We start from the raw sequence: 21133 nt of genomic DNA, 5'->3' as shown, positions 1-21133 counted from the left end.
AAGCTGGTGTCTTTGCGATCCAGCTGCTCTCATCACCTTAGCAAGGCACACTGCTCATGCACACTCTGTGGCATCAGAGCTACAGAGGATGAGCAAGAGCTGCTGCCCTAGCTGGGCATGGAGGAATCCATCCACCCATCCTGGGGGCAAGTGCCTGCCCCCCTCTAGTGCCATGCCTCAGACCATGCCTGCTGTCCTGCCCCAGCCTGGTGCCCGTGCCAAGTCCTTCTCTGTGCTCGTGTGTGCCCCTGGAGCACATGTCCGGGTGCTCAGGCTGTCAGGGAAGGGCAACTCCCAGCTGTGTTACCCTGGTGCCCCATGAGCACCCACGTGCCAGTGGAGACAATTTGCTGCAGACCTGCCTGTAGCTCTGTCCATTGAGCCCCAGGGGCTTGAGGGCTGTTCCCGTGGAAGGACCAAGCCTGGTAGAGTGGGTGGCCATTCTGGGGGGCACAGGGCTCAGGACCCCGATCCCCTCTTCCTGAGCCCCTGCCGGCTGCTAGGACCCAGCAGCTGTCCCCGTGGGACTGCCACGGGTGCAGGCAGTGCAGGCAGCGCCGGGAGTGACAGCTGGTGCCATCCGCAGCTGGCAGGCTGCAGGCAAACAGGATGACGAGTGGGTGACGGGAGCGGGGACGGCGGAGCGCGGCCTCACACAGGGCCGGCAGCCCCGGTTCTGCTGCGGGAGCAACAGCAGCAAGCGGGACCCCAGTGCGGAGAGGAGCATCACCCATCTCCCCAGGAGCAAAGGTGCGCTGAATCCCTCTCACCCTGGGGTCCCCTGTGGCCAGAGCAAGAGGGTTGGGACAGGCAAGTTGTACTGTCTCTCCTTGAGATATACTGGTGCCATTGCAGAGGGGGGACAGGGTGTCACACAGGACCTAGTAATGGCCAGACTGGGGACAGCCTGGGTGCCAGCTCTGGGACAGCCAGAGATCTATGACTTCACTGGCTGTCTCTCCCTCCTCCAGCACATTGGAAGTGTACTGGTTGTCTCTGTGTTTCTCTGTGGCTCTTCTTCATTTTGGTTCTTCCCTTCACACCCTGCTCCTGATCCCAACAGGCAAGGAGAAGGTAGCAGCCATGGTTGTGGTGGGATTACCCTCTCTGGGACACAGGAGAAGAGACCTTGCTGCCCAGGCACCAGAGCTGCTGGCTTAACGCTGGAGGGGGATGGCAAGCCGGACGGGGTCAAACACCACGGACAGCCTAGAGCTGCTCTCTGTCCCCAAGCACCCCATCGCCCAGGAAGTGGTGGGCCTCTTCTGCATGATCCTGCTCACCTTCACTGCCCTGGTGGCCAACATCGTGGTGATGGTCATCATCCTCAAAACACCCCTTTTCAGGAAGTTCATCTTTGTCTGCCACCTCTGCGTGGTCAATCTCCTCTCAGCCATTTTCCTCATGCCCCTGGGGATCATCTCCAGCTCCTCCTGTTTCAACTGGGTGATCTACAGCATTGCTGAGTGCAAGGCCGTGATATTCCTGAATATCTGCTTCATCAGTGCCTCCATTCTCACCATCTCTATCATCAGCGTGGAGCGGTACTACTACATCGTCCACCCCTTGAGGTATGAGGCCAAGATGACCATCAGGCTGGCAGTGGCTGGAGTGATTTTCATTTGGGTCAAGTCTGTTCTCATCACTGTCTTGGCGCTAGTCGTATGGCCTCATGGCAATGGGGCCACCAGCGCCAGCCGCTGCACAGTCTACTGGAGCCCCGGGGCCCACAAGAAGGTGTTTGTGATCCTCTTCAGCATCACCTGCTTCATTCTGCCCACCATCATTATCCTCACTGTCTACTCCAGCATCTACCGCGTGGCCCGGACTGCGTCCCTGCAGCAGGCGCCTGTGCCGGCACAGGCAGTTGCACCCAGACAGCGATGTGACTCCATCACCAGCCAGGTGACCATCCTCACTGCCAGGATCCTGATGCTGCCCAGGCTGATCCCAGATCGCCTTCTGGGAAGCAACAAGGCCATTCTCACCTTGGTCCTCATTGTGGGACAGTTCTTGTGCTGCTGGCTGCCTTTCTTTGCTTTCCACTTGCACTCCTCTGTCACTGTTGGCACAGTGGGTGGTGGGCACGGGGAGATGCTTGTCACCTGGATTGCCTACTCCTCCTTTGCCATTAATCCTTTCTTCTACGGGCTGCTGAACCGCCAAATCCGTGAGGAGCTGGCCCGGCTCCGGCGCAGTTGTCTTAACCGTTCACTGGGTCAGGAGTTCTGTCTTTCCATCTCAGAGGCTTCTGTTCAGGAAAACTTCTTGCAGTTCCTCCAGAGAGCAACTTGCACACTGGAGATGCACACCAGCTGCATCAGCCCCAGCCCCAGGAACAGGCTGGACCAGACCACAGCAAGCTTTCCCACCCCAGGCCAAGTTCCCAAAGAGAGCAGCTGAGAAGGAGGCTCTGTCCCGCTGTGCTGGGCCAGAGGCCTCTCGGGGGCCCATCAGATCTGCTTGGACCCAATCTCTTCGATTTGGTGGAGTCCTTGTTCAGGTTTTGCCTCTTCTCTGAGCTTATGGTTGAAGATGGTTTCTCCGCTGGGAGAAGGTAGCAGATCTGGGGAAGTCACATCTCTCTTCTGCAGGCTGGAATTGTCTCTGGCTCCACCAGCACAGCCCAGTTCCAGGGATGGGCTCTCCTCAAGACATGGAATGCCAAGGGGCTCCTGCGCAAGGGCAGGGGCAGGGGATGGGACATCTCCATCTCCATTGCCCTGCTGGGAGCACTACTGGCCACTGGGAAGAGCAGATGTCCCTTGCTCCCTATCCAGGAGCAGTGTTCCAGCTAATGCCACTAACACCAGTAACACCAGGGCCCCAAGGCCCGTGCTGAGCCTGGGTGGAAGACACAGAGACCTCCATCCTTGGCTGCTTGACCCAAAACTAACATCGGTGTGGAGGAGCTCCTGCTCCCTGTGACACTGATCAGAGGGACACACGCACAGGTCTGGCTCTGGCTGTGTCAGTGTTTGTCCTGCTGGCATGGCAGCATGCAGTGCCCATGGCCATGCCCTCTGTCCCCTCAGGTGGCAGTGATCACCCCCCTGGGGGGAACTGGCTGTCTAGGGGTCCATGCCAGGCTGTTTATGGACACAGCTGCCCGGTTTGAAGCCCGGTCAGCAGTGCCACGTGCCAGCTGACTTGGGCTGCTGGCCAAGGGCACGCTGAGTTGGACATGGTGACACAGAGCGGTGGGAGGTGGCTGTGTGGAGTGCCCCAGGGCAGCAGCAGCCAGAGGGGATCAGGAGCTGCTGTTCCTCTTCAGTCTCATTGCTTTTGAAGGGCTTGGGGACACAGTCATGGAGTCCCCACTGCTAGAAAGGAGACTGGACCCTTTTGGGGAATGCTGCAGGGGTATATCATCCTCAGCCCACCCACAAAGGTCCCAGGGATGGTGCGGGCATGGTGGGTTGGAGATGTCCCTATGCCAGTAGTAACTGCAGGCCTGAGGGAAAACTGCCCTATGGCGTCTCTAACTGCCCCATGGCAGGGAAGGGCTCCAGGAAGACCCCCAGAGAGATGGGGCTGAAGGCCAGCATCCCCCCATAGACACAGAGATGCCCTTCCAGCCACCACAAAGCAAGCAGGAGCTGGGGCTACCCCTGCTCTGGGGGAAGTCTCCATTCAGGGTGGGGAATATTATTATTTATTATTGATATTTTCTTGTAAATTTTATCTTTTTATTAAACCATTGATAAGTTACAAAGGAGGAAAAAATATAGACTGATATATATACAGCATTTCCAAGCCAGCAGGGACTGGCCCTTGGATGGGGTTGCTGGGAGGCGATTGCCCCAGGGTGGCCCAGGGAGGGCCCTCCACCAGAGCCAGTGGAAGGGGGACTCCTGGAGAGGCCAGGCAGTCCTCATCCAGTAGGACCTGGCTTTTGGGTGCCATATGGAGTGAGGGCATGAGCAGGATGGCAGGGTGAGGAGCAGGAAGCAGGGGTCCCACAGCAGCACAGGGCACTGGGAGAAGGGACCCTAGGCCAGCAGGGACAGTCCCCCCACTCTATACCAGGACACATGGTCGCTGCACCGAAAATTAGGGAGGGGGGCATAGCGCTGCTGTGATGGGCAGCAGGCAACAAAACAGCCCCTTCCTCCAGCAGGCATCACCGCCAGGAAGACCCTTCCTTTCCCTGGGGTGGGGGACATGGGCCACCTGGCAGAGGCTGAGGTCAGGGTGGGTGGTGGGAAGGTGTCCTTGCTACTGAGTAGCATCCTGGACCCCCTGTCCCACCCACCAGTGGGGTTCAGTAGGGTGAGAACTTCTGCCGGTCAGCTTTCTTGGTGCCGTTGGCTGCTGAGATCTTGGTCGTGTAGGTGGTGGTGCCACCATTGGGACCTGGCACGGAGGATGGGGACAGCGCCAGGAAGGACACCGGCTTCAGGCCGATGAAGTTGGAGAGGGAGATGGCATAGGGGGTGCCCAGCAGCGCCGGGGGGGCTGGGGCAACGGCAGGAAGTGCCGCACCAGAGCCTGGAGCGAGGGGCTGGGAGAAGCCCATGCCGAGGTCCATGGAGCCAGGGCCTGGTGGCACCTGGGAGGTAGATTTAGCAGTCTCTAAGCTGGGGAAGCAAGAGAGAAGTGATTACCATGGTGACAGAGTGGTTCCCCCATAACAACTTTAGGGTGCAGGAACCGCGCGCCCCATCCCTTCTGTGTCTATCGCACATCCAGGGTATTTCACTGAGCAGGATTAAAAAGCTGGGCCTCAGATCTGGTGGGTCTTGGGTCCTGCATCTACCACCTCAGGATCTCAAAGCACCACCCAGTTCATCCCTCCTGAGGATGCTGTGGTGGGGGTATCCTCCAAAAGCTGCCTTGGAGTACTGAAAAAGAGCCATCCCTCACTAGCACCCAGCATGAGTGCCCCCCAGGCTGACACCTACCAGTTTGTGATGAGGTACTGAGCCAGGGTAATGCTGACAGGGGTCCCTGTGATGGTCACGTGCCGCTCACTGGAGCCCTCAGTCTGGTTGCCAATCTTGATGTGGGCACCTGACATCTGCCTGATCTCGCTGATCTTGCTGCCGTGCCGGCCGATGATGCAGCCGATGAGCTGGAAGGGCAGGGACGGGATGAGTCAGGAGCAGCCAGAGCAGTCTTGCCAAGCAAGGAACTCCAAGGGGCTCACCCGGACACCCCCTACACCTCAGAGGTCAAACTGTGGAAGGCACAGGGAGGCCAGGGCACTGCTTTCCTGGGGCAGACTCTGCTTTTTGGTCTTACTCAAGATCCTCCTACTGGCACTGCGCCACATGCCAAGGCCTTTCCTTGGTATTGACCAAACTCTTCCCCCCTGTTCTGTGTTTCAGTTTCCCCTTTCTTCTGCCCCAGCTACTCCTTCCTGCTCCTATGATCTGGCAGAGCCTCCACTGTGTGGGTCAGTGGGTGCTAGCCTCTGCAAAGTGCCTCTGGGACGGTACACATGGATGGAGATAAGCTGTGGTCCCTCTCACCATTCCCAGACCAATACATACGTCATTGGGCACCAGGAACTCTTGGGAGCTGCTCTGGGAGCTGGCATCCAGGCCTGGAGAGAGAGACAGGGATATCAGCAATGAAGGGGCAGGTCTCCAGTAGCTCTGTGCCCCTACCCCAGCCCCGTACTGGGATGGTGAGTGGCCCTGGGGTCAAACCTGAAGGATCACTGGGGAGAGGAAGGGAGGACAGCACATAGACACAAGTCATAATTTGGTGATGGTGCTCTCCCACTGCAGGACTGGGGAGCACTGGTGGGTGCAGTGACCCCAGGAAAACAATGACAAGGTTGTGCTGGAGGGGCAGGTAGGCATGCTGGGGGGGCTGGGACTGGAAAAGGTGCAGAAGAGGAAAACCCCTTCATTGGGGCCAGGTATCAGGGTGGATCAGGAGGGGCACACCCAGCCTTGGGGGAGCATGGAAGATGCTCACCTGGCATCATAGAGGGTGCATGGCCCAGGGGAGCGAAGGGAAGCGCATGCCCTGACAGCTGCTGCAGCTTCGTCACCTGCCCAGACAGTGCAAAGAGAAGGAAGGTGGTGTTAGCGGTGATGGCAGAGGTCAGCTGTGCCCCAGTGCCTCCCAAGACAGGCATTCCCAGCAGCACCCATCGTGGTGGGCACAGACCCCACTGACACAGGGACAGACTCACTTCTGCTGGAGAGACTCCACTATACTGGCCTTGCATGGAGAAGCCCTGGGGAGAGAGAAAAAAGGAGCATCAGTGGTGAGCCAGGTGGGGACCATTGTCTCAGGTCACTCCCCCCTGGGGCAGAAAGACTACCCTGAGCCAACCAGGGTGACCCTTTGCTGACAGAGGCTGCCCTCCTGGCCACCTCATGCCCTTGGAGAGGCTGTGGCCTCTTACCTGATTGGCAGAAAGCAGGATGGTGCCCAGGGAGAGACCAGGGTGGTAGGGTATGGTGGCCCCCTTCGGAGGCGACTGGAGACAGAAGGAAGGAGGTGGAGGAGATGAGAGATGAAGCTGAATGCCCCTGTAGCCCCAAGGACCCTCTGCCCCCTTATGCCCCCAGCAAGCTGGGCACAGTTCCCAGCACTGTGAAGGCAGGGTGCTCCTATGGGTTTCCACAAGGGGGACCCAGGTGCTTGGGTCCAGATGGGCATGGGAAGCCTTGGGGAGGGGGAGGTGGGTAGCAGATGCCCCCTCGCCTGGGATGAGGCTTGACAGGTACCTCCAGGATGACAGCGCAGATCTGCCTCACGCACTGGATGATAGTGTCTGGCACCCCCGAGACGGTGACAGCCCGTTCAGTGGAGTTGGGCAGCAAGTCACCAGCCACCTGCACTTGTGCCCCTGTGCTCTGCAGGAAGTAAAGAGAAATGCTGGTATTCCCCAACCACTCCCTGCCAGGGCTCAGCATCTCACACCTCCCCTGTCCCCCTCCTGAGCCCCCAGAGACCATTGCAGGACCTGCAGGGTGATGCTCCCTCTCCTGCATCACCTTCCACAGCCCCTGCAGGACTGTGGCAGCCCTCACACCCAGGGCTCTGTGCTCCCAGGTGGAAAAGGGGATCCCACATCCAGGCTACCCTCAGCCTCACCTCCCGGATCTCCCGGATCTTGGCTCCTGCCTTGCCGATGAGGGAACCGCATTGGCTGGCAGGGATGACAAGGCGCAGGGTCACCGGTGCTCTGCCTGCTGACAGCCCATCGCCCCCTGCTCCCAGGTCCTGCGAGGGATGCGGCGTACAGGGTCAGACCCCAGGATCCCACAGGTGGGGGCACCTGGCAGGGATTTGGGAGGGCTGTCTACCTCCTCCAGCTTGAAGGCGATCATGGAGACAGCGCGAAAGACAGCGTCGGTGGAGCCAGTGATCGTGGTGATGCGTTCAGGGCAGGACCCTTCCGAGATAGTGATGCGTGCACTGCTCTGAGGACAGTGTCACACCCCATTAGGGACTTCACAAGCCCTGTGCTTCATCACCTACCCCAGGCATAGCCTCATAGGAGAAGATTGATATCTTCGAGCCTGAGGTTTGCCCCTCCCACCTGCCCCAGGCAGCCTTCCCTGGGGTGCTGCTTTGTGTCCCCTGGTTCCACCTGGGATTTAGGGGGGCAGGCACATGGGAGCCACCAGGGACAGGCATGACAGGCAGCAGAACCTGGCAGCCTACCAGCATGCCCTTACCTGCTCTCGTATCCTCTTAACGGTCTCTCCTTTCTGCAGGTAAAGGAACAGGGTGGGTGGTCAGGTCCAGGCGAGCCAAGTGCTGGCCACACACAGAACCCCAAATCTTACCTTGCCGATGATGCTGCCAATCTCCTGCAAAGGCGGAGAAGAGTGGCACCGTCAGGAGGTGGCTCCCTGCCTGCCACATCCCTCCTCTGCCCACAGCCTGGTGACAGGCAGACCCTGCCCCAGGGACACTGGGTGACTTAACTAGTGACAATGGGGCATGGGAATGTGCCCCTCCCTGGCTTAGGATGGGGGAAGAAATCCTTCTGGGAATGCTATTCCCACGGGAGACTGAGAGGAGGGGAAGAAAACAGGGCATGGTGAGGAGCTGGAGCTCCAGCATGGCCCCTGCCCCCAGGCATCACAGACCCCCCAGTGGCACTGAGCTCCCTGCCATTACCTTGCCGTGCATGAGCATGCGGAGGGTCAGGGTGATGCTGAGCTCCGTCTCCTCGGGACTGCCGCCCACGCCACTGGCTCCATCCGGCGATGCCATGGCGGGAGGGCAAGATGAGCCTGTGGGACATGGTGGTCTTCAGAAAGAGAGGATGCCCCAGCTAACTCCCCACCCCCAGATCTGCAGCTTGAATATCCTATGGCTGGAAAATGGGGAAACTGAGGCAGAGCCAGCACTGTGCTCTCCCCTGGCAGGCAAGGCCCACATGGCCCCATGGCACCCCACAGGCACCTGCAGCCCCAAAAGGGACCTGCTGCTATGTGTCTGCCTAAGCTCCCTTCAGTCTGTCCTGCACAAAGCCAGGAACTGGATGGATACAGGAGGAGGAGGCAAGGTGTGTGGAGCATGGCTGTGGGATAGGATTCTGTTTGCAGATGCCTGCTGGAGTGGAGAGAGCAGAGGTGGTCTGGGTGGTCTCACAGGCTATGCAAGCCACCTTCTTTCTCCTCCTCCCTTCCCCCTGCCCACACACAAAGCCCCAGGGGACACTGAGGCAAACTCCCTGATGGGGAACACCCCAACCAAACCACAGCATGATGCCTGCTACACTGTGTCCCCTCCCAGAGCACCCCAGGCCCCCCCCGGACCCTGAGCCCCGGTGGCCGTGGGCGGCCAGGGCCCCGGGGGGAGGACAATCACTGTGTGTCCAGGGCCGGGTGGGCGGCTGCGGCACCGCTGGCTCCCGGCAAGCTGGGCGATGCCAAGCAGCTTTGAAACAAAGCACCCGTGTTGAGGCTGGGGCCGCGTCCGCGGGCATGGCGGGGGGGGAGGGTGGCTATTTTAGGTGCTGGCAGGACTCGTCACCGCTACAGCACATCTCCTGCATCAGGGCAACAGGGGGGTGGGGGCCGCACACCCTAAGTGCCATGCCTCGCACCCCGGGGGTCGTTTGAACGCCCCGTCTCCACCCTCCTGTTACCGCGGGCTGGGGAAAGGCGGAGAGACTGGAGAGAGGGAATATTCCCGTTCCTGGTAGAGGGAAGCCTGAAGTGGGGTGAAGGGGGAGGGATGCACCCTGCTGTATCCTCTGCCCGCGGCATCCCGAGATGTGTGGGGTGCCGGCAGGGCCGCGCAGCCGGCCAGGGTCCCCAGTTAACCTGGGGATGAATGGCAGCGGGAATCCGCCAGGGACAAAAGACCCCGCCGGGGGAAGAAGAACGAGGCTGGCGGTGGGACAGCGGAACGCAGCAGGGCCGCGGGTGTCCCCTGACTGCCACAGACAATGCATGGGGAGTTTGCGGGCAGGGGGGTGCTCTCCCCCAGGTGAGCCAGGCTGGCAGGTACGCCAAAGGCCCCGGTGGTGGGCACAGGCCACCTGCTGGCATTGGGACAGCCACCAAGCTGGGCACCGCCCGTCCTTCGGGGCACCTTCCGGTGACAAAGGGAGGGGGGACAACAGGAGGAAGCCCCCACCCCGTCCCTGGGGAAACCTCTCTCTTCTCGCCCTCCCTGCCTCCCCAAGCCCCCTGGTTCCCGCGGGAGTGGGGCCTGGCGGGTACCTTTCCGTGCGCCTCGTCCCTCCACCGCCGGCCGCCCCTCTCAGTGCCACATTGTCCCCGGCGGCGCCCAGTGACACCCGGGGCAGGAACAATGAGCCGCTTGACAGGCCAGGGCCAAGCTGGCAGCCCCGGCCCCCACCCCGGTCCACGCCGGGGCCCCCCTCGCTCTTCCCCTCTCCCACATCCCTCCCTCCGGGATCCTATTACAGCGGATAAGAGACACTAAAAGGAACAATGCACCCTGGGTAAGGCCATCTGCCACCGCTGGGGACATTCCTGGCCCCCCCGCGGTCGCCCTCCCTTTGGCTCACACATCGCCCCTCTTTGTAATTGCGTGGTTTTTTTCCTGGAAGCCGATCAGCTGGCAGGGCTCGAGGGCTCAAGGACACCGAAGCGATGAGGGATGGGGCAGCTGGCACCCCAAGGCCCGCTGGCACCCCGTCCTGCTGCTGTTGAGGTGGTGCCTAAAGGGGCAAGAGGCATCCCTGTATAGGGGGGGTCGGGACACCAACAGGGGACCTGAGCCATCTGGGGGGATCAGGGATGCTCCAGACAAGGGTCCTGCCAGACTGCCAGGGCAGAGACCAGCTCCTGCACCCTTGGCACTGCCTTGCGTCCCCCATATGGGCATCCTGCACCCACAGAAAAGTGCCCCCCCCCCATTACCTCCCCCACTAAATCCTCCTGGGCCCTGGCGTAAGCAGCTAAAGCCCAGGCAAGCTTGGTGAAGGGGGGGCATTGGGGGGGGAACCCTGCTGCTGGCTCCATCTGTGCCCCCGAGTGCCCAGTGCAGAAGCACCAAAGGCAGAGGCAGGTGGCAGGCAGGGGTCTTGTCCCCCGTCTGTCAGGTCAACCCCCTACCCCCTTATCTGTTCATGGCAGCCACTCATTTGGTAAACTGCCCCCACCTCCCCATGGTGCTAGGCGGATGCCACCGTGGGCAGGAGCCTCCCAGGGCTGGCAGTTCCTTTTTAAGCCCCTGTGGATTACTCTGGACTTGGGTGCATGCCAGGAGGGGTAGGAGGAGGAAGAGGAGGATGAGGAGGAGGCTGGCTAGCTGGGGACACAGATGTCACTACCTTGGGGGACCTACCTGCCCCTGAACATAGCCCCAGGGCTCCCTGGGCACCCTCTAAGGTTCACGGGGGTCCTATCAGAAATGATTGGTGGGCTCCAGCGAGGATGGCACTCACCTATCCACAATCCCCAAATGTACCATCCCTCAGTGGCTGCATTTTCCCTGCCATCAGCCCCCAAACCTGTGTGGGGCAGCAGCCATGGAGGTAGGGATGGGGGAAGGAGGTGGGAAAGGTGGAAAAGAAGCAGGATGAAGGTGTCAGGAAAGCGGTGTCAGAGCTTGGGGTTTTATTTGGTCTCAGGAGAGATGGGTGGTGGTGGGGGTCAGTGCAGTGTGAGTGCCAGCTGAACACCTAGGTTGGCACAAGGTTCATGTGCAGGCAGAGGGGTGGGTGCGCTGGCCACATCCCCCTGCCCTGTGATCCCATCCTGCTCACTTCAGCTGCTGCAGGAAGGCCAGGAGTCCAAGGTGCCACTCACTGGGCTTGTCCAGGTAGCAGGCGTGTCCTGCACCCTGCAGCATCAGCACCTGGTGCTCAGGGAGGTGCTGCAGGTTCTTCAGACTGGTCTGCCCCAGCTCCACGTCCTGGTCCCCGTACACAATCAGTGTAGGGGTCTGTAGAAGAGGAATGCAACCTGCATTGCAAGTGTCACTCAGGCCCTCACTTCCTCTGCCAGGAACACCCTGAAGGGAAGACACTTGTCCTTCTCCCCCACCCAGTATGACAAAGGGAAACTGAAGCTCAGACTCCTGGGTCTCCAACTGTCCCCTCTTTACCTGCCACTACCCCACATTTATTTACTCCCCATTCCTTCATCATCACATTCCCCTCCTTCAGTGGCAACAGGGTTTCTGGCCTATTAGAGCTCTCCCCTGCTCAACCCCCCAGTGCCAGGGTCCCCTCTTCACCATCCCCTCTCAGTTCCCCGACCTCCCCAGTGCCCTTCCAGGCCGTACTTTGATCTGGGCATACTGCTGCGCTGTGAATTTCTCCGTGCAGATGGGTGCCACAGGTACATAGGCCTTGAACAGCTGGCTGTGCTCTAAGAGGAAGGGCAGTGAGTACATGCCACTGAGTGATGGGCTGATCACCACAGCTGGACCCAGGCACAGAGCCTCCGAAACTGCCTTCAGGAACGCCGCTGGTGCTGGCTGGCCCACAGCTGCTGGTGCCACAGCATCCTTTGAGCGCCCCAGCCCTGAATCGTGGGAGACACCAGTAGCCCTGTCAGGCTCCACACCACCTCACTGACTGGGAGAAGCCAGCACAGCACAGCACAGCACAGCACAGCAGGACAACAGGGTTGCCATCCTGGCCACACAAACCGGTGGCTACCCCGCCTGACTCCAGCGCTGTGCTCACCACACCTTACCCGGCAGGTCGATGGCCACGGCTCGGTAGCCGTTCTCGGCCAGCGTGGCAAGTGTCCCCACCTGCAGCCAGGTTTCAGAGGAGAAGCGGATGCCATGCAGCAGCAGCACTGTCAGCTTCGGCTCTGCCTGGGCTGGCTCAGCTTTGCGGTAGAAGAGGGTCTGCCCTTGCACCGTGACAGTGCTCTCGGTGATCCGCGGGGTGGCCATGCCTGGGGGCCGGGGCGCTGTTAAGTGGCTGAGAGGTGGGAACGGGAGGGCTGACTGCCCTTCTGCCACTGTCGAGGCCCGGTGGTGGCAGGAAGGCAAGAGGGCTATGAGGGGTCACACCGGCATCATCTTCACTGCGGTGGCACCACCGGGGTCACTGATGTGCCAGGCGGCCTCACGGGCCCGTCCCTGCCTTAGTTTCCCAACGCTGGGCCTGCAGCCCTTACCTGCTGCTCCGCACACGGGGTCAGCCGCCGCTCGCCTCCTCCCCGCCGCACCACGGGACTGGAGGTGCCGCGCCCCGGGGCCAAAGACCGGCGGGGCGGGCGAGAGAACGGCGGCACCGCCTCATGGAGCAGAAGGTCCGGGGCGGCGCCGGGAACCGCTGAGGCCTCGCCGGGCCGGGCCAGGCCGAGCCCTGCCCCGACAACCGAGCCGAGCTTTCCCGAGCGGAGTCTTGCCGAGCGAAGCCGAGTCTTGCCGACCAAAACCGAGTTTTGCCGAGAGAAACCGAGTACTACCCGAACTCTACCGAGCCAGAAGGAGCGCTGTAGAGCTGAACCCGAGCGCTGCCGTGCCGGACTGAGCCGGACCCGAGCTCTGGCGAGAGCCGCCGAGCCCGTGACGAACATAGCCGAGTTCTGCCGAGCTGTGCCAAGCTTGGCCGAGCCCCAGCCGATGCCCCGAGCCGAGGCTCCGCTGCGGGCTCGGGCCGTTCTGTCCTTCGGGGCTGTAGTGTCGCGGGCCTCCGCCAGGCGGGGCCCGAGGGCGCAGCGGCGCCTTGCGCGGCGGGCCGGGGGCGGCAGGGCCGGGGCCCAGCGGAGCCGCCAGCGCCGGGCGGGGGCTCGGGCTGGGCCGGAACTGGGCAGAGCAGCGGGGACTGCGACCTGTTCCCCCGCAGCAGCGGGGCTGGTGTCCCGCAGCCCCGCGCTGCCGCTCTCCTTCTCCAGCGGGAGCGGAGATGCAGCTTGCCCGCAGCCGCCTGGGGCTGCTGCTCCTCGGGGCGCTCCTCACTTTCCTCCTGTACCTCTTGCTCCCGGCCGCCCGTCGCTCACGGCTTGACGAGGGGAAGCGGGGTTGGCGGGCGGCCAACGGCACCGTGCGGACAGGGATGGCTGCGGGGGAGTCCCCCGTGTTCTACAGGGAGGTTCCCGCAGCAGCTGTCAGCCCCAGGAGGTGGGTCAGCCCGCCGGCAGGTGGGGGGTGGCAGGCCGGGGGTCGGTCTTCACCAGCCCCCGTGGTCGCTGGACGCTGCAGGCATGGCAGCCTTCCTGAACCTTCTCGCCTGTCTTTCCACACACAGGCCCGATGTCCTATTCCTGCATGGCCAGGCGTTCACCTCCAAGACGTGGGAGGCCTTGGGCACATTGGCGCTGCTTGCTGCAGAGGGCTACCGTGCGGTCGCAATAGATCTGCCTGGTAGGACTGTGGCTCTGTGCTTAGCTGATTCCTTTGGGCAGCTCCAGTCCCTTGCCTTAGTCACTGCGTTGCTCTGGATCTCTTTAGGGAGGGCTCTGGATAGCTACTGGTGATCCCTGGGGCAGTGTGCCTGGGATTTGTCTGTGTCCTAGGGCATTGATGGCTGCAACTGTACAACCCTGGGGCTTGATCAAGTGTCCATTTTTTGCCAAGCCTTTGAACCCTGGTGAGGAGAGACCATTGCAGGCTGCACAATGCCCCCTGACCCCTCCGTGCCCTCTTCCCCAAACCAGGCTATGGGGATTCGCCCCCAGTGGAGATGGCAGTGACAGCACAGGGCCGGAGGACTTTCCTGGAAGATGTTTTTCAGGAGCTGGGCATGCAGAGGCCTGTTCTTGTCAGCCCCTCTATGAGTGGCCGATTTTCCCTGCCCTTCCTCGTGGCACACGGGGACCGGCTGGCTGGCTTTGTGCCCATCGCGCCCGTGGGCACCAAGGACTACACTGCTGAACAGTACCGACGAGTCCAGGTGGGTTTTTGGGCTCTTAGGGGCTGTCCTGGGTATTTGCAAGCCTTATGGGCCAGCTGGCTGCAGGGTGATGTGGAGGGTAGCACTATTTTGGGGTGACTGAGGGGGACCTGTGACCCCTCAGCTCATGGGGGTGCTGGTACCTGCCTCCCCTCAGCTTTGCAGCCCCTTGTGGATGGAGGTGGGCACAGCCAAGAGGGAGCGTGGTGGCCATTTACCCCTCTGACAGCTGCTTTTGTTTTCTCTCTCCCCTTACCAAGACACCCACCCTGATCCTGTACGGTGACCGTGACACTGGCCTGGCTCCCCAGGCTCTGCAGAACCTCCAGCACCTCCCTGAGCATCGTGTAGCTGTGCTGCCTGGTGCTGGCCATGCCTGCTACCTGGACAAGCCAGAGGCCTTCCACCAGGCCCTGCTGGGCTTCCTGCGCCACCTGAAGTGAGCACTGCCTCTCCCCTGCCAAACAGAGGGGCTGAGGCGTCCGAGGGACTACGAGGCACAGACAACTGGCATGAGGAGTGCAGTTTCCTCCTGGGGTATCCCCAGGATTGCCGGGGTGTGGGACTGGAGGGGTCCATTCCTGGCAGGACAGGGTGTCGTCTGTCACGAGGCCAATAAACTGATGCTGCTCTGGTTTCTGCGTGTGTCCCCAAGCGCTGTGGGCTCCTGGAGCTCCAGTCCCATCTCTCTGCCTCTAGTGTAGGGCCAGGAGGGTGCCCTGTGCTCCTTGCGTGCACTCTGCCGCTCCTGAGCCCTCCGCTCCTCCCCTGCCCGCCCCTGCCCGCCTCCTGCCCGCTGCTGCCGGCGGGCGGAGCGGAGCGGGCGGAGCGGGGCCGGGCGGGCAGCGCCGGCGGCGGCAGCGCTGAGGTAGGGCCGCGGGCGGCGGGGGGCGAGCAGCGGAGCCGGGCAGCAGCGCCCAGCACCCCGCGGGTGAGTGCCCGGTGCCTTCGTCCCCCTTGAGCCCGGGCCAAGGTACCCTGCACCCCCCGCTCCCCCCTTGCACTCCTCTACTTCCCTGCACTCCCTTGCCGCGCTGTTCTGCACCCATAACCACGTTATCGTGCACCCCTGCGCTCCTAACCATAGTATCCAGTACTGCTCTGGCCTTCTGCCTATGCTACGCCTGCACCCCAGTAACGCAGCTGCTGCAGCCCCAACCACGGTGCCCTGCCTGCCCTCTGCTTCACCCCATACCCCCCTGACCACAGTACGCCCCCAGCCATACCCGCAGGACCCTGCACTGCCCACGGCTCTAACCATGTGCTTCCCAGCTGCAGTACCTCTGCATCCCACCGTGCCCCCTGCCTCCACCCCAGCCATGGTGCCCCTATACCCCTAAACCATAGTCCCACTGCACCCCTCATAGCCTCTCTGCACCCCCTTCTCCCATACCCCCGCAGTGTTTGCCTTAACCTCTCCTGCTGAACCCCCACGTGCCCTTAAGTACCCCACATCCTCCTGCTCACCACAGCCACCCAGCTTCCCTCAAACAGCTCCCACAGTAGCCTGTCACCCTAATGTGGCTCCCAGTCCCTCTATCCTCTGCTAACACTCCATTCCCCTTCACCAGCACCATTTCCCTGCACCCCCAGAGCCTTTCCTTGGAGCTCTCCTGTACCCAGTAGCCAGGCAGTAGCCCCCTTTCCCTACCTGCACCCTCTCCCACCAGCATCCCCCAGCATTCCCACAAACCTCTAACCCCTCGCTAATCCCAGCTACCATGTCTCTCTACCCAACATACCCTTCTTCCCCTTTATCCTTCGTCGTATTCCCCCACCTAGTTTCCCCCTTTCCTCCCAGCGAGCCCTTTCCTGGATTTCACACCTTGCCTGGACATCATAGCCTGTCCTGGCACTTTGTTTGGGGCAGGGACGTGTGTGTTGGGGTAGAATGACAGGACAGTGTGGGGGGCACACCCCATCCTGCCCTGTACCCAAGTGTGTGTGTGGGGGGGTTCTCCCATGGTGGCCGTGTCCCAGGAGTCGCATGGGGAGACCTTTGTCCCATGTCCCTTTGGTTTCTATGACGACCAAGCATGCAGGCGGACTTTGGAGGGGCCGGTGGGTGATTAACCATCTTGCAGCTCTTTCCCCAGAGCTTTGCAGCCCTGGTCCCAGACATGGCACCTGGGAAGCCTGGGAAGAGCACGGGGGCCTCAGAGAACCCCTCGGTTACACTTTTCCGGGAGTACCTGAGGATTGACACTGTCCACCCTAAACCTGACTATGGTGAGGATGGGGGCACAGGACGGGGAGCCACGTGGGGATCGGGTAATGCAGCTTTTCAGCTCTGATCTTTGGACCCAGGTGCCCAAGTCCCATACTGGGGCTGTTTTGATTGTGGTGTTAAGGAGCGAACTTCTTTGTGCCTTATCTCTGCTGGTGCCTTTGGTTGGGGCAGGAACATCTCAAGCGCCCTCAGAGCTGCTGTTTGCTTCTTCTAGCCCCGTGCCCCTTGCTCCCCTTTCCATGCTGCCCTGGCTCTAGGATGGGTGATCTCCTTCTGATAACATTTATGTCTTCCCACTGAAGTACATTTCATTGGTGAGGAGCTCCCTAAACTCCACTGGAGAAACAGTACCTCTAAACTTACCCCCATTCAATTTTTAATTTTTTCATATTTCCCAAGTCCTCACCCCAAAGGGCTGGTGATGAGCTGCTCCCATCCCTGTTCATGGCCACTTCTTGTGTCCAGGACCTGCAGCATCTGTGCTCTCTTGTCACCTCTTTCCTTGGTCTGGGAACCCCACAGAGCCTTGGAGTCCCTGGGGGTTTGCTGTGAGAGACCCCGATGTAACTCTGGCCATCTCCACTGTTCCCCAGATGCAGCTGTGCGGTTTCTGGAGCGTGTTGGCACCGACCTGGGCTTGGCCTGCCAAAAAGTTGAGGTGAGCAAGCTGAGAAGCAGTCTTTAGTCTGTCCACCCACCTATCCATCTGTCCACCTGTGATTGGATCTTTAGTGACCAAGATGTTCCTCTACCTGCACCCAGAGCTGGACGGGAGTGAATCCCACCTGCCTGTAATCCTCTGCTGACCTGAGCCCTTCCTTAAGCCAATATTCTGGCTGCTCCCTGCTGACCTTTGCAGCTGCATGTGCTATGATTAGCTGGGGACCTGGCAGTGTCACGTTGGCTGGGGCCATGCTTCCTGCTGGGCACCTGCTGTCCTGGGAGACTCCTGGGCACCAGGGGAAGATGCTGAGTTTGTCTTCCCTCCTCTGAATTGTAGTCACGTTTGGCATCTGCAGCTGGGCTCTGTCTGGCTGTGGGTCTTCAGGCAGGCCTGCTGGAGAAAGGGGTGGCAGGTGGATCCAGAAACTTTTCCCAAGCTTTTTGGCTCCAGCCTGCTGGTCCAAGCCTTTCTGTCCCCATCCAGGACCCTGGTGACATCCTGCCTTCCTCCCACAGGTGTGCCAGGGCCGTGTGGTGCTGATCCTGACCTGGCAGGGCACGAACCCCCGCCTGCGCTCCATCCTTCTCAACTCCCACACCGATGTCGTGCCTGTCTTCGAGGTGCTGGGACAGGGCGAGGGGTGGGAAGGGCGTGGAGAGGAGGATGGGGTGGATAGGAGCGGTGCCCTCTGTGCTGCTCTGCCATCGTGGATGCTCTTCCCTGCAGGAGCACTGGACCTACCCACCCTTTGAGGCAGTTAAAGACTCGCAAGGCAACATCTACGCCCGGGGTGCCCAGGATATGAAATGCGTCTCCATCCAGTGAGTGGAGGGCTCTGCACCTGCTGGGTGAGCACGGTGCTGGTGGTGTCTCTGAGTGATGCAGGATGACATGCCACTATCCCCAATATCCCAGGGGCCACAGGTGACCTGCTTGACCTGCTCAGAGCACACAAGTCCCTCTCCTCCACAATGACCGTACACTACCTTTCCTTGCAAGGTACCTTGAGGCAATCCGGAGGCTGAAGACAGAAGGGAAGTCTTTTGCCCGCACCATCCATCTCACCTTTGTGCCTGGTGAGTCCCCAGGTTGTCCCCTCTCAGGAGCAACAGAAGGGGCTGGCAGCTGGGTGGTGCTCTGGAGTCTCCCATGGCAGCCAGGCACCGCCCAGCCAGGCTCCCCGGATTTTGACCTCCTCTAGCTCAAGGCTGGAGAGTTTTCCATGTCCAAGGACATCAGGTGTGCTGATGGCATCCAGGCTGGCATGGAAGGAGGAATAGGGCTGGTGGGCTGGGGGATGCCCAGTTCCTTCCTCCATGCCAGGCTCTCCCCCACAGATGAGGAGGTGGGTGGACACAAAGGCATGGAGATGTTCGTGCAGCGCCCTGAGTTCAAAGCACTCAACGTGGGCTTTGCCATGGATGAGGGTGAGTAGTAGTAGGGCACAGGGACATGTCTCCTCTTAGCACACACTTAGTATTGGTCCCCAGGCACCAGCATCCCACATGCTTCCAGGGACCCCTTGGGGGATCCTTCCCCTGGGCAGTGACCCACATGGTGCCAGTCTGGAGGAAAATGCTTCCAGGACAGAGCAGAGGGGGCACATCATGGTACCCCCATGCCCCACTGACCCCCTGTCTGTGCCCACCACAGGCCTGGCCAGCCCATCCGACACCTTCAGTGTTTTCTATGGCGAGAGGAGCCCATGGTGTGAGTATCTGTGTGTCCACTGCCCTGACCCTGGCTCTCCTGGGTGCTAGGGCTCTGATGCTATCCTAGGCTTTCTTCTCAACCCTTCCCTCTGTGCGTACTGCTGCAGGGATAAAGGTGAAGTGCATGGGTAGCCCTGGCCATGGGTCCCGCTTCATCAGCAACACGGCGGCTGAGAAGATGGTAAGCGAGGGGGTACCCCCTGTGTACCCCTCATGCCTGCCCTGGGCTGCCAGGCACCTGCCCATGGAGCTGATCCTCAGCTGCTGCCTTTCCCTCCCCAGCACAAAGTCATCAACTCCTTCCTGGCCTTCAGGGAGAGCGAAAGGCAGAGGTAGGAGATGGGCAGCAGGATGGCAGTGGCTTAGTTCGAGTCCCTTTGGGATCCCAAGCCAAGCTGTGATCTGGTGCTGCTGCCCTGTGACTCAGTTGCCCCATTTTGGGTGATGGGAGGGTAGGGAAGTACTTCTCCCCAGGTGGCAGATAGTGACTGTCCCTTGCATCCCCCAAGGCTAAAGTCCAACTCAAGCCTGACCCTAGGGGATGTCACCTCTCTCAACATGACCATGCTGGAGGGAGGTGTCTCCTTCAACGTGGTGCCCTCTGAGATGGCTGCCAGCTTTGACATCCGCATCCCACCCACTGTGGACCTGAAGGTGGGCACTGTGCCACCCCCACCCAGGAGAGGAGTGGGATGAGGGTACCCTGCTCAGCCCCCTCCTGTGGTCTCTGCCCTAGGCCTTTGAGGAACAGGTGGCCACGTGGTGCCGTAGTGCTGGGGATGGTGTCACTTATGAGTTCCACCAGGTAAGGCATCTCAGCCACCTCAGCATACGGTGACAGGGGAGCCTGTCCCTCCCCTGCCAAGTGCCACCCCCTGCCCATTCATCTGCCCTCTCCCTCTTGTCAGAAATGCATGGACCAACACATTACCTCCACTGAGGAGTCGGACCCATGGTGGAAGGCCTTCAGTGGGGTCTGTAGGGACATGTAAGTAGTGTCCCCAGGAAGGGCAGGACCCTGGTAGAGACATCCTCTGGTGGAAGCCAGGTGGTCCCTGGGGGTCTCTGAGGTCATGTCAGGTGCTGGGATGGGGACCTCTGTGATATGCCAAAGCATCTGCCTGCTGCCGAGAAGGGATGGGATTGAGTGTCCTGCAGGGCTGAGGGATGTCCTGGCACAGTCTCTTTGCCCATGGGGTGTGAGTAGGACAGGGGACTTGGCTGGCCCTGTGTCCCTGCTGACACAGGGTCTCTCTTGACAGGAAGCTGCAGCTCAAGCTTGAGATCTTCCCGGCTGCCACCGACAGCCGCTACATCCGAGCAGTGAGTGTGATGGCAGCCGGCCACGGCTCCCTCACCTGGGGCAAGACCTGCAGCCCGAAGCAGGAGCTGTGTCCAGGTGAAAGGGGGCATGTGGTGCCCATGCCAGCTCTGACCTCACTCTGTGTCTCCCCATCTTCAGGCAGGACACCCTGCTATTGGCTTTTCACCCATGAACCGCACTCCAGTGCTGCTCCACGACCACAACGAGTTCCTGAACGAGCAAGTCTTCCTGCGGGGCATCGAGATCTATGCCTGCCTCCTGACTGCCCTGGCCTCAGTGCCCCCGCTGCCTGCTGAGGGCTGAGTGCCCGGCGAGGGGCAGGAAGGGCATGCCAAGCAGAGAGACCCAAGGCTTTGAAAAGAGGGGCAGGGGCTGGGCACAGCCAATACCTGCTAGCATGCTGGGGATGTAGGTGTCATCATGCCACACTGACTATGTTCAGGGCTGGCCTGATGGTGACACCCACGGGGTTGTGTTCCCCTTGGCCAGGTGCCAGTAGAGCCTCACGTCCATGTGCCTCCTGCCTTTCCTGGTGTTGTCAGTGCCTCTCCTGTCCCTGTGCCATCTCTGGCTGCACTGGCTGGGTGGTGAGGGGCTGGCCAGTGCCCTGCTCTGCCTCCCCATGCCTTGTCCTGCCTCCCTGCCCACTTGCTGGGGGAGCTGGGGTCAGTGCTGCCCACCCTCCCTATCAATAAATCTCCTTGGTAAGCACAGCCTAGAGTGGGGCGGTTGGTCTGTCTGTTGGTCTGTCTGTCCATGATGGTGCTGCCCACAGGGTCTCACCCAGGCACTGCAGATTTCCTGGTGCAGTGCAGTTTGCTGGGGTGCTTCTCCTCCCCTGGGCTCATTGCCTGCATGACAGCAGTGCAGGCAGGATCCTGCCCAGGCAGGCTGAGGGGCCTCTGCTCCCGATCAGCCTCGGGGGACTGGTGCTGGGGTTCATCTT

General features: G+C 60.9%; 5 protein-coding genes across 12 annotated transcripts; 3 read left to right on the top strand and 2 right to left on the bottom strand.

The window, feature by feature from the left end:
* The first annotated feature begins 28 nt into the window (after positions 1 to 28).
* Positions 29 to 3602, top strand: LOC134557937 (probable G-protein coupled receptor). Of its 3 annotated transcripts, XM_063411280.1 has the most exons (3): positions 29 to 750; positions 1064 to 1571; positions 1758 to 3601. In XM_063411280.1, the coding sequence occupies exons 2-3, from the start codon at positions 1174 to 1176 to the stop codon at positions 2401 to 2403; spliced, it is 1044 nt and encodes a 347-aa protein (XP_063267350.1). In that variant the 5' UTR covers positions 29 to 750; positions 1064 to 1173; the 3' UTR covers positions 2404 to 3601. The 3 variants fall into 3 exon arrangements, with proteins under 3 accessions (XP_063267350.1, XP_063267349.1, XP_063267351.1); XM_063411279.1 differs by having other exon boundaries at positions 1064 to 3599; XM_063411281.1 differs by lacking the exon at positions 29 to 750 and having other exon boundaries at positions 1122 to 1254; positions 1347 to 3602.
* A 65-nt stretch (positions 3603 to 3667) lies between these two features.
* Positions 3668 to 9845, bottom strand: PCBP4 (poly(rC) binding protein 4). The gene is made up of 13 exons (XM_063411269.1): positions 9651 to 9845; positions 8095 to 8210; positions 7758 to 7781; positions 7647 to 7679; positions 7272 to 7388; positions 7060 to 7188; positions 6690 to 6818; positions 6365 to 6439; positions 6149 to 6193; positions 5929 to 6004; positions 5496 to 5548; positions 4905 to 5074; positions 3668 to 4580 (listed from the first exon to the last, which is right to left on the bottom strand). The coding sequence occupies exons 2-13, from the start codon at positions 8188 to 8190 to the stop codon at positions 4265 to 4267; spliced, it is 1263 nt and encodes a 420-aa protein (XP_063267339.1). The 5' UTR covers positions 8191 to 8210; positions 9651 to 9845; the 3' UTR covers positions 3668 to 4264.
* A 1155-nt stretch (positions 9846 to 11000) lies between these two features.
* On the bottom strand, positions 11001 to 12677 carry LOC134557940 (putative protein-lysine deacylase ABHD14B). 2 transcript variants are annotated; one of them, XM_063411284.1, is made up of 4 exons: positions 12537 to 12677; positions 12102 to 12337; positions 11686 to 11927; positions 11001 to 11343 (listed from the first exon to the last, which is right to left on the bottom strand). In XM_063411284.1, exons 2-4 carry the CDS (start codon positions 12307 to 12309, stop codon positions 11161 to 11163), a joined length of 633 nt encoding a protein of 210 aa, XP_063267354.1. In that variant the 5' UTR covers positions 12310 to 12337; positions 12537 to 12677; the 3' UTR covers positions 11001 to 11160. The 2 variants fall into 2 exon arrangements, with proteins under 2 accessions (XP_063267354.1, XP_063267353.1); XM_063411283.1 differs by having other exon boundaries at positions 12102 to 12311; positions 12537 to 12676.
* A 410-nt stretch (positions 12678 to 13087) lies between these two features.
* ABHD14A (abhydrolase domain containing 14A) lies at positions 13088 to 14865 on the top strand. The gene is made up of 4 exons (XM_063411282.1): positions 13088 to 13485; positions 13613 to 13728; positions 14022 to 14257; positions 14518 to 14865. The coding sequence occupies exons 1-4, from the start codon at positions 13271 to 13273 to the stop codon at positions 14698 to 14700; spliced, it is 750 nt and encodes a 249-aa protein (XP_063267352.1). The 5' UTR covers positions 13088 to 13270; the 3' UTR covers positions 14701 to 14865.
* A 164-nt stretch (positions 14866 to 15029) lies between these two features.
* On the top strand, positions 15030 to 20900 carry ACY1 (aminoacylase 1). Of its 5 annotated transcripts, none has more exons than XM_063411270.1 (15): positions 15030 to 15188; positions 16342 to 16486; positions 17081 to 17145; positions 17667 to 17771; positions 17878 to 17972; positions 18151 to 18227; positions 18489 to 18578; positions 18805 to 18861; positions 18971 to 19044; positions 19146 to 19195; positions 19373 to 19517; positions 19600 to 19668; positions 19772 to 19851; positions 20126 to 20186; positions 20326 to 20900. In XM_063411270.1, the coding sequence occupies exons 2-15, from the start codon at positions 16378 to 16380 to the stop codon at positions 20488 to 20490; spliced, it is 1242 nt and encodes a 413-aa protein (XP_063267340.1). In that variant the 5' UTR covers positions 15030 to 15188; positions 16342 to 16377; the 3' UTR covers positions 20491 to 20900. The 5 variants fall into 5 exon arrangements, with proteins under 5 accessions (XP_063267340.1, XP_063267342.1, XP_063267343.1 ...); XM_063411272.1 differs by having other exon boundaries at positions 15048 to 15188; positions 16354 to 16486; XM_063411273.1 differs by having other exon boundaries at positions 15066 to 15230; positions 16354 to 16486.
* The last annotated feature ends 233 nt before the right edge of the window (positions 20901 to 21133 follow it).

The sequence above is a fragment of the Prinia subflava genome, chromosome 14, assembly GCF_021018805.1.
Source record: "Prinia subflava isolate CZ2003 ecotype Zambia chromosome 14, Cam_Psub_1.2, whole genome shotgun sequence".
Taxonomy (NCBI): Eukaryota; Metazoa; Chordata; class Aves; order Passeriformes; family Cisticolidae; genus Prinia; species Prinia subflava.
The sequence above is the reverse complement of the archived record's forward strand: the minus strand, read 5'-3'. Positions and strand labels throughout refer to the sequence as shown.

Excerpts from the sequence above, each read along its gene's own strand:
- LOC134557937 (XM_063411279.1), top strand. The coding sequence starts at position 1,174 with ATGGCAAGCCGGACGGGGTCAAACACCACGGACAGCCTAGAGCTGCTC.
- PCBP4 (XM_063411269.1), bottom strand. The coding sequence starts at position 8,190 with ATGGCATCGCCGGATGGAGCCAGTGGCGTGGGCGGCAGTCCCGAGGAG. Across the intron at positions 7,189-7,271 it reads TCGCCTTCAAGCTGGAGGAG|GACCTGGGAGCAGGGGGCGA; the intron begins GTAGACAGCCCT and ends CATCCCTCGCAG. Across the intron at positions 6,005-6,148 it reads GTGGAGTCTCTCCAGCAGAA|GTGACGAAGCTGCAGCAGCT; the intron begins GTGAGTCTGTCC and ends CTGTCTGGGCAG.
- LOC134557940 (XM_063411284.1), bottom strand. The coding sequence starts at position 12,309 with ATGGCCACCCCGCGGATCACCGAGAGCACTGTCACGGTGCAAGGGCAG. Across the intron at positions 11,928-12,101 it reads CGTGGCCATCGACCTGCCGG|GGCTGGGGCGCTCAAAGGAT; the intron begins GTAAGGTGTGGT and ends CCCACGATTCAG. Across the intron at positions 11,344-11,685 it reads AGCAGTATGCCCAGATCAAA|ACCCCTACACTGATTGTGTA; the intron begins GTACGGCCTGGA and ends CCTCTTCTACAG.
- ABHD14A (XM_063411282.1), top strand. The coding sequence starts at position 13,271 with ATGCAGCTTGCCCGCAGCCGCCTGGGGCTGCTGCTCCTCGGGGCGCTC. Across the intron at positions 13,486-13,612 it reads GCAGCTGTCAGCCCCAGGAG|GCCCGATGTCCTATTCCTGC; the intron begins GTGGGTCAGCCC and ends TTCCACACACAG. Across the intron at positions 13,729-14,021 it reads GGTCGCAATAGATCTGCCTG|GCTATGGGGATTCGCCCCCA; the intron begins GTAGGACTGTGG and ends TCCCCAAACCAG.
- ACY1 (XM_063411270.1), top strand. The coding sequence starts at position 16,378 with ATGGCACCTGGGAAGCCTGGGAAGAGCACGGGGGCCTCAGAGAACCCC. Across the intron at positions 17,146-17,666 it reads TGGCCTGCCAAAAAGTTGAG|GTGTGCCAGGGCCGTGTGGT; the intron begins GTGAGCAAGCTG and ends TTCCTCCCACAG. Across the intron at positions 19,518-19,599 it reads CACCCACTGTGGACCTGAAG|GCCTTTGAGGAACAGGTGGC; the intron begins GTGGGCACTGTG and ends TCTCTGCCCTAG.